Below are 13719 nucleotides of genomic sequence, written 5' to 3' on the forward strand. Positions count from 1 at the left end.
TATTTATTGAAAGGTCCCTGTGTGATACAGTTTGCACTCAGCTACTAACCTGAAGGTTGAAGGTTCAAACCTACCCAGCAGCACTGAGGAAGAAAGACCTGGCAATCTGCTTCCTTAAGGATTACAGCTAAGAAAACCCTATGGAGCACAGTTCTACTCTGTAACACATGGGGTTGCCATGAAGAATATTTATTGAAAACCTTTTCTGAACGAGGGACACTCTACTTATCAGGTAGGGGGACATGTAGCAAACTTCACCATGGGAGACACAGGTACAAACACAAAAGTAAGCACAAATATCACCAAGAGGTCAGCCAAAGGAGCTGTCACAAAGCCCATGCACCTTATGACACAAGGAAGCCATGCCATGTGGCTCAAGACCTCCCAGAGACAGGCAGGTAGGAAAGCCAGCAATAGGAGACTGAATTAATTAGAAAACTACAAAGGCACTTTAAACAAACTCATTAGCCCTTCAGGATATCGCTTTTAAAAAATTAATCCAACTTCATTTCTGGCACAAAGTAGTAGGTACTCCACTAATAATAAACACGTTTATTGAGCACTTACTTTTTACCAGTCAGTGGCCTACGAGCTTTACGTGTATCATGTCAATCTATCCTCACAACAACCCTGCAAGTTATGTGTAATTACTATCCCCATCTTACAGGTGAGGAAACAGAGAATCTGGGAGACTTGTCCAAGGTCACACAGCAAGAGTGCTGCAAGACTGCAGTTCAAGGTCAGATATTGGTTCCACCATCAAAGCTCTTAACCACTAGGATATTATCGCCTCTCAACTCTATACCATCAGAAAACTGGATGCATTCCCAGGTGCCTGGATTCTTTCCAAAATAAAACTGCTTACAACAAAGTACTTTGGGGTCCATCAATAGAGGACTGGTAAAACAATGTTACATTTATACAGACAAATACTATGTAGCCATTTTAAAAGTGCTGCAGAAGAAGAGCTTAAGACAAGAAGATGCTCAGAAGTTACAGTTAAGGGGAGAAAAGTTCACTGTAAAATAGTATCTATAGTCTGATCCCTTTTTGTAACAAAAAAGTACAATTGAAAAAAGAAGAGATCTCACTAAGCTGGGTGGCTGAATCGTAGGTGGGCAGGGTTTCCATGGACTGAGATGGGGAAGAGGGAATCCACATGGAGAGAACTCCCAGAACAAAAGGCACCAAGACTGGGAGTGATGGAGATGCCAGGGGATGGTTACAGTGTTGGGCTGCAGGTACACAAAGAAGGGTGTGGGAGCTATTGGGCAAGAGATGACAGTCTGCAATGCCAATCAGCCCGGCCTGGGCTTAATTCAATGGCAGAGGGGAGCCATAGAAGGTTAATGAGCGGGGGAATGGCTTGATTAGAGAGGTGCTTTAGGAAGACCTACTCTGGCAAAAGGATATAGAATACTGCTGTAAAGAGGAAGAGAGGGCAAGGAGGCTGAGGGGCATGGACATCTGTTTTTGGTTTGTTCCCCTTCTTCCCTTAGGAATTCAACCCTCCTCTAATCTGTCTCCTGGTTTCAGTAGGGCTTACCTCCCCCCCTCTCCAGCTCCAGCTTCAGCTCCAGGGGTGGACATGTGATCCAGGCCTGGCCAGCCAGAGTCCCAGTGACTGGTTCAAGAATAGGCACATGTCCCCAGCCAGGTCAAGGAGAGTCAGTTCGGGGACTTCTGCTGAAATCACTGGCAAAGAGGGACTCTCTGCCAGGATGGCTCTGCTGGTGGGCTGGAATCTGGAGCTGGTGGTGGCATCTGTGTCACCCCTCAGAGAGAATCACCCCACCCACCCCAAGACGGGAGATGAAGGTTGAGGCAGAGCTCAGAGGTGGGAAGAGGGGTTTTGAGTTTTTGCAGCCTGACCTGCAGCAAGTGCTTCCCCTGGATTTTTCAACCCTGTAAACTACAGACTGACTTTTTGCCTAGGCTAACCTGAGTTGGGTTGAGTGGGGTTTCTCTCACTTGCTCCTGAAAGGGCACTGACCAGCATGCGTGCACAGGGCTGCAGGGCCAGAGCTGACTGCAGAGGCACGGCAGGAGGGAGCAGATGCGCCCAGCACCCAGGATATCACTTTTAAACAGGGCCCCCAGCAGGCCCCGAATCTCACCAGCACAAAGAAAGAGGCAGATAAGTGCTGAGCAAAGGTACAACACCACAGCCCAGACACAGGAGACCTTCCAGCAAATAGCTCCAGTGGAACAGAGGCCAGCCTGGGGGCTGAGGACCAGGAGAAGCGGAGGCTGGAAGGTAGATTTATTCTGGAAAACACCTGGGCAGAAGACAGTAGCCTAGGAAAGAGGGGAGGGGAAGGAGGGTATATAGGAGGGAGAGCTCCTGGAAAGGGACTGCCAGCCCAGGGGAGAGGGGGGCTGAAGGAGGAAGAGGACTGGGTGCTGTTTGCAGCCTTTGCAGCCCCCTACACACCTGTGAGTAGACCTTTGGAAACAGAAAGCCAGAGCCAGAGCAGGAGCCTTTCTATGATGACAGTGTGGGACCATCAGTACGGCCAGGATCCTGGCTGAAAACTGGCCACAAAGGCCCCCACCCCCCCTCGCCCTGCACCACACAAGCAAGCAAACATGTCTTTTGTAATCTTTTATAACATTCACCCAATCCCAAAAGCCCAGACCAGAACCTGCCACACCACTGAAAAAGCCTCACGGATCGGAGATGAGAATCTAAACCACTGCCTTAAAGGGAAGAGGCCAGGGGCATGGGCTCCAAAGCCAGACTGCCGGTGCTTCCTCCTAGCTGTGTGATCTTGGGCAAGTTCTTAACCTCTCTGGGCCTCAGTGTCCTCATCTGTAGAAGGGACCCAATCTCACTACCTGGCACCCAGGGCTGGTTTGACAGGTCAAGTGCGGTGGTTGGCAAACAGCAGTCCTGGGTAAAGTGACTAGTTGTGGTTTTGATTCCACTGTCACTGGTTTACAAGGCTGTGGCAGGGGGAAGGAACAAGGTTTTCCTAGAGGAGACACGGCCACCACAACTTGCCTACACATTTGTTCAACAGATGGCTTGGGAAGGAAGGCAGACTTCCAGCTGAAGCAGACAGAGGCTTCAGATCTGCCCCCCACCCCCCCACCCCCCGCCCACTCATGAGGATCAACAAGCAGCCAGGAAGCATTTTCAGCTCCCGCCAGGTCTCCCCACTCCCCTCCTCGTCCTCGTCCTTGTCCTTGTCCTCAGGGGAAGGGTCTAAGCAGAAAACCACAAAGCCTGAGGGAGGAAGGAAATGCTCTCTGGCCACAGGGTAAGCGGATGCCCAAAGGCCAAGAGCATCTGCTAGGAATCTTTTGGCAGGAAGTCCTTTCTTCCTCGGTCACCTTCTCCTACTTTGAGAACAACAGCTTCAGGGATGAAACTCAATCTGATGGGGTGGGGGGGGTGGGGGGTGGATGGGTGACCAGCAGAAGAAAAAAGCCACTTGCTTACTGCCACCCCTACCACTGAGTTCAGGGAGAAGGGAAGCTGGCCTGCCAGCCAAGCCAAAACCCTGCTGAATCTCCTGGTTGTGCACCCAATTGGGGGATAAGTTAAGTTTGTGGACTATTCCACTTGCAAAAGCATTCACTGCTGAGCCAGAGGCCTGGGTTCAAATCCTTATCCCGCTAACTCTCCACACTGTGACCCTGTCACCTTATGAAATGTGAGTTATTGTAGACTTTACACTTCTGATATTTTAAGCCAATCTTTTGCAAAAGCAATGAGTAAACACCTAGAGGTAACTCCTGGGAGAAATTTTACTTAGGGGAACATTTATTTAAAAAAAACCTTAGTACCATCCAGCCCACAGCAGACACTTCATGAATATCCTTTGAATAGAATTTAAATGTGAAATCTCATTTGGTTAGGGAAGCAGTCAAGGAAAGGAGTAGTTATATGATCCCTGGCACACTTTTGTACTATTTATTTGTTTCATACAACACTTCACATAGCTTGTGCTGCGCATTTTAGACATGTTGACTCACTCATTCTCACAGCAGTCCTGAGATTATGGATGAGGAAACCAAGGCCCCGGGTGGTGAAGTCATTTGTCCCTGACCACACAGGTAGGAAGCAGCGGTCACTCTGTGATTCAATCTCAGGCCATCTGGCTCTGCGTACACGCCCTGACCTCCAGGCTGTGCTGCCTTTTGTCTGAAAACGTCTGTTTCCAAGCTAGAGACCCAGAGAAACTTGAGTTCTCAAACCTCAGCTTTAAAGGCTCCTATTAGCAATGATGGGGAGTCTTTTACCTCTATTCAAGGGTTTAGGTTATACACGCCACATGTTCTGCCTTTTTAACCGTTCCACACACAAAAGACAAGTGTGTAAATTACACTAATCTTAAGTATCCAGCTGGAAGATTTTTTTACATATGTGCACACCTATGTAACCATCTCCCAGATCAAAATGTGGAACACTTCCAACCGCCGTTGCCTCCTCCCACTCCGTCACTCTCAACCCCAAGAGGTACGCGATGTTCTAACTTTCCACGAGGTAGATTAGCTCTGCCTTTTCTAGGATTTCATACAAATGGAATCAGATGATGTGTACCCTTTGTATCTGGCTCTATATTCTTCAAATAAAAAACATGAATATAATCAGCACACACACAGACATTGATCCTGGGAGAAAGAAGAGTGTAACTGATGGTTTTTTTCTCCACAGGCAGCAGCCCCAGTTTGCCTTTATTCTGGCTCACTGACCCACCAAGGGGGTTGCGGGGAGAGGCTGAAGCTGGAGTTTAGAACTGGAAGAGTTGATCGTGGAAAACCAGTGATCCGCAGGGGGCAAAGGCACTGTCCCGCCTGCGCTTAGAGAGGGTATTGCAGGAAGCAAGGAAGCCAGGCGGGCCACCTCTGCTGCCCCGGATATCCAGAGGGGGAAGTCTTTGTTTATGAGGCTTTAAAATGCTCAAATCTGGCTCCTCCAACGCCCCACGCAGAGGTACTTGTGGCAGCCACCCTGTTCCTCCCAGTGCGGCCTCTGCCGCGTCCCCGGGGTGACCTGCGCGCCCCCCTACCTGTACACTGCTGGATGAAGTCTTGATACTCTGCTCCCTGGTCTCCGGGGACGATGGTGGCGCCGTCGTATTTAAAAGTCACCCTTTGGGTTGGGAGAAGAAAAGAACACACGTCAGCGTTGGGGTTGAACGGCGCAGCGCTCCAGCGGGGAATCTAAGGGCGCTAGGCGCAGTGGCTCCGCGCGGTCCTGGAACGGTATGCAGACGAAGGCCAGGGAGCACCCGACTCGGCTCCGCGTGGACCGGGGAGAGCGCTCACCAGATGACGGCCGAGCCGTCGTCGCGCACCAGGTTGTACGCTGCCCGGCAAGCCTCTTTGTCGATCCTTGTGGCCATCGCCTCAGCGCCGCCGCGAAGGACCCGCCCCAGAAGCAAGCAAGCGAACCGGAGCGCCCAAGCCGCGGAGTCAGAGAGCGGGGCAAGCGGCGGGGACGGGCGGGAGGCGGGGACGCGGCGGGGACAGCGACGGCAAGGACGGCACTGCTCCGGCTCAGAGCGCGGCAGTCCCAATGCGGACCCGCGCTCCGGCCCCGCCCGCCCCGGCCCCGGCCCCCTCGGCCATTGGCCGCGAGCCCGAAGGGCGGAGCGTCCTTGCTCATCCGCGGCCAATCCCGGCCCAGCGGGTTGCGCAACTCCCAGGAGGGGGCTGAAAGGGGGCTTTTCTTCCTTCCCTCTTCCTCCTCCTTCCCTTTCTCAGGTCCTCCCTCCCTCTCCTCGATTCTCCCACCCCTAGCCTCTTCTTCCTCCAGCTCCCTACTCTTCCTTCCCCCCTCCTTGCCTCTCCTACTACTCTAACCCCTTCTTCCTTCTCCTTAACTCCTCCTCCTCTCCCCCCTTATTACCTTCCCTCGTCCTTCTTCCCCTTCCTTGCTTCTCCCTTCTCCCAGTCTGCCCTCCCTACACCTTCTCCCTCCTCTACTCTCCCTTCTCCCTCTTCCCTTCTCCCTCCTCGCTTTTCCCTCCCCCCTCTCCTCTTCTCCCAGCTCCTTATTCCTTTCTCCCTACTCTCTCCTTATTCCCTCCTCCCTCCCCTCGTCTCTGTCCTCCTTACTCCCTTCTCTCTCTCATCCTTCCTCAGTCTTCTCCCTCCTTCACCCCAAGGCTGCTGGGCTGCAAAGGTCCACGGGGGACCTCTGAGTGGGTGATGTAATACAGCAAACTTGAGCACACGGCCCCCCACTGCCCCCACCCCAGTGTTTGGCTCTGTGGTTTCTAGGTGGGGAGGATTTGGAAGAATTAGGCATTTTGAATAGGAAGGGTAGGACATGGATGGCTTCCAACACGCTGGTGGGATGGCTGTTTGCTCTGTGCTCTTGTTATTAGCATGCATGTCTGATCTTCCCCTCTGGGTTCCTCGGAGAGCAAGAGCTGACTCATCATCTTCCCTCATTTCCTCACTGACTCCTTCAGTCATTCCCTCCTCAGTCAATCCACCAACGACATCACAGGGTAAAGGTAGGTGGAAAGGCTTCCTGAATGGACCCCAGCTCTGCAACTTCTAACTGTGTGCCCTTGGGCAAGCCTCAAACTGCTCCAAATTACCCTCCTCAATTGGGAATGATGATAGTATTGACACCATAGGCTGGTTTTGAGGTTTAATTGAAATGATTCATGTATACAAATATATTAGACATTCAATAAAAGGTCATCATTGTTGGTTATTAAATAATTAAAATAAATCCTAAATGGAAACCCAAGAGGTCAGGGACAATATCCAATTAATATTGGAACTCTCAGTAGCAAGCAAAAAAAGAAAAAAGAAAAGAACAAACGAATGAATGAATCAACTGATCAATGGATAGGTAGATCAGTGGGGTGGATGGGACCACAATTTCAGGAAAGTAGAAGCAGGTGTTGCATATAAATAAATAAAAAGACAAGGATAAGAAATTCCAGTTAGATGCAGCCCAAAGTGGTTCCTATGTCACTCTTTGATAAAGATGAGAATAACTGGAAGGAAAAACAAAGATGGATCCATACCTCACATCATAGATCAGGGCAAACTCCAAAAGGATCAAAGTTTTAACATAAAAAGGAAAAACCACAAAAGTGGGAATGACCTTTCTAACCACAACTCAGGATCCAGAAGCCATAACAAGAGATTGATAACTTCAAATGTATAAAATGTCTTCTTCAAGGAAAAAAAATGCCACCTATGCAAAATGTGAAACAAAAGACAAAGCAGTGAAAAGTATCAGCAACTCAAATCACAAAGAACTAGTCTTGCTGATAGGTCAACTTTCTACACATGATTTTAAAAAAAGAAAGAAAAATGGGCAAAGGATATAACCAGACAAATCAATGGTTATTAAACATATGAAAAGATATTCCACCTCTAATAAGAGAAATGCAAATTAAAGCAAGACAGAGATACTTTTTTTTTGTAATCTAACAGATTGGCAAATATCAACAAGTTTAGAAGCCTACTTTGTTGGTGGAGCTGTAAAGACATAGTCACTCTCATATATTGCTGATAGAAGTGTAAGCTGGCACAACCTCTCTGGAGGCCATCTGGCAATATCTAGCAAAATTGCAAATCCCTGTGCCCTTCAACTAATCACTTTATCCTATAGGGTCAATGGTGCCCAGGCCTGGCTATACGCTGGAATCACTTGAGCAACTTTTAAAAAGGTTGATGCCCTGGTCCCATCCTCAGAGATGCTGATATAATTGGTCTATGGTGTGGCTTGGGTATCCAAAATTTTTTTTAAAGCCTCCCTGGTGATTCTACTGCGCAGCTGGGGTTTGTAGTCACCGATATAGATACACCTGTAGCCGTGCAAAATATATTCAAGGTTATTCATTGAGCATTATTTCTAATAGCAGAAGGTAAGGAATACCCTAAATGCCCATCCGTAGGGAACTAGATGAATAGGTAATACAGGAGTACAACTTTATAACCATGGAGTACAATGCAGCTGTAAAAGAAAGAAGGGGGGGGGACGAAGGAGGAAGGGAAGAAGGAAGGAAGCGATATGGACCATTCTATAAGATACATTGTGAATAAACAAAGCAAGGTCCAGAACAGTGTCTATATAATGCTACGTTTTGGGTAAAATGAAGGGGCGGGTAAACAGGTATTTGTATTCGCTTACATGTTCATAGAAACCACTAGAAGAGCACACAAGTAAAGAATAACAGTCGTACTTGTGGTGGACATGCGGCAGGGATAGGAGGAAAATTTCACCGTATGCCTTTTTTTTGAACTGCAGAGTGCATTATCTATTCAGAACATTAAATTACAAACAAACAAACAAAAAGTGACTCCCTTCCTGAACTTGAGCGTTACTGGAGGAATACAGCGATGTGTCAATGATGGGGAAAGCCTAGTTTCACTCCACCACCTTGAATTGTTGCTCTTTCTACTGGTTGGTGCTGTCGCCCTCTAGTGGACCGAAAATGTAAAGGTTGATTTTAAAGAGAACCCTGATTTTGAGCACCCTGAGGTCAATTTGCCCAGCTAAGACAGGCAAATAAATATCACAGCAGAAATAAACACTGCATGTAAGTATTTGTTTAAATTGAGATCCACACAACATCTAATTCAATCTAATTCATCTAATTCAACTCACATGTCCTTAGAAGAGCAATCAGATGAAAGTATTTGACACTTACTAGGTGCTATGTACCACGTTAAAGATAGGAGGAGTAGTACAAATACATGCATGGGTGTGTTCTTTGTTCATTCGTTAGTTCATTCATTCATTCATTCGTGGCATTGGGTCTGTATCAACCCATTGCCAGTCGATTCCAACTCATAGCAACCCTACAGGACAGAGTAGAACTGCCCCAGAGAGTTTCCAGGGAGTGCCTGGTGGATTTGAACTGCCGACCTTTTGGTTAGCAGCCATAGCATTTAACCACTATGCCATCAGTTTCTGTTATGTATCAAGGGAATCACAAACTCACTCACTTGTAGGGGGCAGGCATGTAATATAAATGAACCAAGCACACAGGGTGTCAGAAAACTTTTTCTGGAAAAGGTAATCCTCTCTGCTCTACCTTCCCGTGTCAGTTTCATCTTCAAAATGGCTTCCTTATTTAAAGGGGGCCATTCTCAGCCCCACCCAAGTAGCCGTGCAGAAATGCTAGCACCTAGTGCCAAGCTTTCTAATTTTTTAAGAAAGGCAAAAAATAGAGATTTCTTTGTGAAATGTCTTGATTTTTAAACCTTGCTCCTCCCCTCCAAAAAGTGACATATAGGAATTGCCAGTTTGCAAGCTTGAATGAGACAAATACTCTCTCTGTTGTCACAGAGCTTACAGTCTAGTAGGGGAGACAAGCAATTCCTTTAGTGCAGCTTTGATTGCTTGCCAGCAACAGAAAAGTCAATTCAAGTAGGTTTGAATAACAGAGGGAAAGTAATGGCTCATTGGAAACCCTGGTGGTATAGTGGCTAAGCATTATGGCTGCTAACCAAAAGGTTAGCAGTTCAAATCCACCAGACGCTCCTTGGAAACTCTATGGGGCAGTTCTACTCTGTCCTATAGAGGTCGCTATGGCCCATTGATGGGAAAGTCTAGAGGTAGGTGGAATTCAGGCATAGTTTAATCAGGGTTTTGGCTCTATCATTCTGCAAGTCTCTATTTTGCCCTCTTCTGCATATCACTTTCATCTTTAGACAAATCCACTCCTCTGCCTGGCACACTCTACCCCAAATTCTGCAGGGCTGACTTCTCATTCAGACCTCAAATGCTATACCCTCAGAGAGCCTTCCCAACATCCCTAATGTAAAACAGGCCCCTCTGAAGCCCTCCACTGGCCACTTTATCGCATGTCCTTCTCTCGTTTACCAAAGCATTAATCATTCTCTGAAATCACCTTTTTCATTATCTCTTTACTTATATATTGTCTACCCACTCCCAGGAGGATGTCAGGTGCATGAAGATAGGGCCAGTGTCCACCTTGCTACCTTGCTCAACACTGTATGCCCAGCTCCAAGCACAACATCAGTCCCAGACAAACATGCCAATTCATTGTTGTGGAAGAGATGGATGTGGATTAGCAAAAGGAAAGAGTCAAGGAAGGCAGTTCTGGCCTAAGGATAGACATATGGATCAATGGAATAGAATTGGAAGTCCAGAAATAGACTTTTACATTTATAGTCAATTGATTTTTGACAAGGGTGCCAAGACGATTCAATGGGGAAAGAACAGTCTCTTTAACAAATGATGCTGGGACAACTGGATCTCCACATGCGAAAGAATGAAGTTGGACCCTACCTCAAACCACATACAAAAATTAAATCAAAATGGATCACAGACACAAATATAAGTGCTAAAACTATAAAACTCTTAGGAGAAAACATAGGCATAACTCTTTGTGACCTTGGATTAGGCCAGCGTTCTTAGACATGACACCAAAAGTGCAAGAAACAGAAAAAATACATAAACTGGACTTAATCAAAATTAAAAAGTGAAAAGACAACCTACAGAGTGGCAGGAAATATTTGACAATCATAAAGTAGATAGGGGATTGTATCCAAATATATAAAGAATTCTTACAACTCAACAATAAAAAGACAAATAGCCCAACTTTTAAATGGATAAATGATTTGAATAGATATTTCTCCAAAAAATATATACAAATGTTCAATAAGCATTTGAAAAGATGCTCAACATCACTAGTCATTAGAGAAATGCAAATCAAAACCAAAATGAGATACTATTACACATCCACCAGGGTGGCTATAATTTTAAAAAATGGAAAATAACAGGTGTTGGTGAAGATGTGGAGAAACTGGAATCCTCAGACATTGCTGGTGGGAATATAAACAAATACATATGTCTACACAAAAACATGTTTATAGCAGCATTATTCGTAATATTAAAAAAAAATTGAAACAACCCAAATGTCCATTAACATCTATCAACAGATAAATAAAATGTAGCATATCTATACAATGGAATATTATTATTAAACAAAAAGCAATGAAGTACTGACTCATACTACAACACGGATAAACCTTGAAAACATTGTGCTAAGTGAAATAAGTCAGTCGTAAGAGGCCACGTATTGTATGATTCAATTTATATGAAATGTCCAGAATAGCAAATTCAGAGAGATAGAAAGTAGACGAGTGGTTGCCAGGTGCTGGGGGAAGAAGGAATGGGGAGTCACTGCAAATAGGTTTAGGTTTTCTTTTTGAGGTTCATGAAAACGTTCTGGAATTAGATAGTGATGATGGTTGGTTGCACAACTTTGTGAATATACTAAAAATCATTGTATACTTAAAAAAAAAAACTGAAAAAAGAAGAGTCAAGGAAGACCCCTGGGGTTGAGGCCTGAGCATCTGGGTGGGTGATGGATGGAAGTAGGGTAGTTTAGGGTAACTGGAGTTTGAACTGCTCATGGGACATCCAGATGGAGACGTCCAGTAGAACCTCAGGTCTGAGACAAGAACAGGAATCTGGTTAGGGTTAGGGTTAGAGTCTATGGGCGGTGATTAGACTATGGGTGTGGTTGAGATGGCCCAGGGAGAAGGCTTAGCTGGAAGAAAAAGGTCTACGTGGAGCCACAAGGAACACCAGCATTTAATTCTTCTGAGAAGGAATTGCCAGAGAGGAAGAAATTCATTTCAAGAACGGGGGAGTGATCAGCAGTGCACAGCCAGGCCCCACCTCTGTAACATTGGGCAGCGGAGAAAGTGGACAGCACGTGAGGAGGAGCATAAGACAACGCACAAATACATTTTCAAATCTGTTACTGACCCAGGAAATGAACCAGGGCTTCCAATCAGTTTGGTGCCTGTTCAAATCCCTGCTGAGAATTTGCATTCTAATAAGTTCCCGGAAAGTTATACGTAAGAATCACCCTGGGGTCTTGTTATAATGTAGATTCTGATTCAGTATATCAGAGTGGAAATACAAATTCTCAGCAGGGAACTTGTTAGAAATACAAATTCTCAGCAGGGGTTTGAAGTGGAACGCACTGGTTCGAAGCCCTGAAATGAACAGACACTAATTTGTGTGAGCTCGTCCACATTCATTTCCACTTTTTAGATCCATTTCTGCGTCAGGTGTGTGTATGTGTGCGTCTATATGATATTGTGTATATATTATATATTTCTTAATATATAATATACATACACACACAGTGTTTAAGCACTCGGCTGCTAACCGGAAGGTCAGTGGTTCAAACCCACCAGCCACTCCTTGGTAGAAAGATGTGGCAGTCTGCTTCCGCAAAGATTTATAGCCTTGGAAACCCTATGGGGCAGTCCTACTCTGTCCTATAGGGTCACTGTGAGTCGGAATCAACTCAACAGCAACAGGTTATCATAATATATAACATTATATTATATATAAAATAATATATAAAATATAATTATATTATCTATCATAACAGTATTAATGAATTATTAATATATTAGTACAATTATATTTATTAATATATTGCATATTATATAAGATTTATATATAATATCATAGCACGTTGTTGTTGTTGTTGTTAGGTGCCATCTAGTTGGTTCTGACTCACAGTGACCCTATGTACAACAGAAGGAAACACTGCCCAGTCCTATGCCATCCTCACAATCGTTATGCTTGAGCCCACTGGTGCAGCCCTTGTGTCAAATCCATCTTGTTGAGGGTCTTTCTCTTTTTCACTGACCCTCTACTTTACCAACTGTCTTAGTTATCTAGTGCTGCTATAACAGAAATACCACAAGGGATGGCTTTAACAAAGAGAAGTTTACTCTTTCACAGTCTAGAAGCCTAGAAGTCCGAATTCAGCTCCAGGGGAAGTCTTTCTGTCTCTGTTGGCTCCGGAGGAAGGTCCTTGTCAACAATCTTCCCTTGGTCTCGGAGCTTCTCCGTGCAGGAACCTCAGGCCCAAAAGACATCCTCTGTTCCCCATACTGCTTTTTTGGTGGTACAGTGTCCCCCTGTCTCTCTGCTCTCTTCTCTCTTTTTTATCTCAAAAGAGATTGGCTCAAGACACAAGCCAATCTTGTAGATTGAGTCCTGCCTCATTAACATAACTGCCGCTAATCCCATCTCATCAACATCATAGAGACAGGATTTACAGCACACAGGAAAATTATATCATATGACAAAATGGTGGACAATCACAATACTGGGAATCATGGCCCAGCCAAGTTGACAGATATGTTTGGAGGACACAATTCAATCCATGATACCAAGCATGATGCCCTTCTCCAGGGACTGATTCCTCCTGGTAACACATCCAAAGTATGTGAGACAAAGTCTTGCCATCCTTGCTTCTAAGAAGCATTCTGGCTGTACTTCTTCCAAGACAGATCCATTCATTCTTTTGGCAGCCCGTGGTATATTAAATATTCTTCACCAACACCATAATTCAAAGGCATCAATTATTCTTCACTCTTGCTTATTCATCGTCCAGCTTTCGCATGCATATAAGGCGATTGAAAACACCATGGTTTGGGTCAGGTGCTCCTTAGTCTTCAAGGTGACAACTTTGCTTTTTAATATTTTAAAGAGGCCTTTTGCAGCAGATTTGCCCAATGCAATGTGTGTTTTGATTTCTTGACTGCTGCGTCCATGGATGTTGATTGTGAATCCAAGTAAAATGAAATCCTTGACAATTTCAATCTTTTCTCCATTTATCATGATATTGCTTATTGGTTCAATTGTGAGTATTTAAGTTTTCTTTATGTTGAGGTACAATCCATACTGAAGGCTGTAGTCTTTGATCTTCATTAGTAAGTGCTTCAAGTCCT

The 13719-nt window shown here is 45.4% G+C and overlaps 1 protein-coding gene across 1 annotated transcript in view; it reads right to left on the reverse strand.

Annotated features, from left to right (window-relative positions):
- The window catches only part of COTL1 (coactosin like F-actin binding protein 1), a 43088-nt gene extending 37603 nt beyond the window's left edge, over positions 1-5485 (reverse strand). Inside the window, exons 1-2 of the mRNA XM_004377730.2 lie at positions 5278-5485; positions 5019-5101 (exon numbers count right to left, since the gene is read on the reverse strand). Coding sequence (XP_004377787.1) covers positions 5019-5101; positions 5278-5354 — 160 coding nt within the window. The 5' untranslated portion in view covers positions 5355-5485. The remainder of the gene's footprint in view (positions 1-5018; positions 5102-5277) is intronic.
- Between the last annotated feature and the right edge of the window lie 8234 nt (positions 5486-13719).

Source organism: Trichechus manatus, unplaced genomic scaffold (assembly GCF_000243295.1).
Source record: "Trichechus manatus latirostris isolate Lorelei unplaced genomic scaffold, TriManLat1.0 scaffold00053, whole genome shotgun sequence".
Classification (NCBI taxonomy): Eukaryota; Metazoa; Chordata; class Mammalia; order Sirenia; family Trichechidae; genus Trichechus; species Trichechus manatus.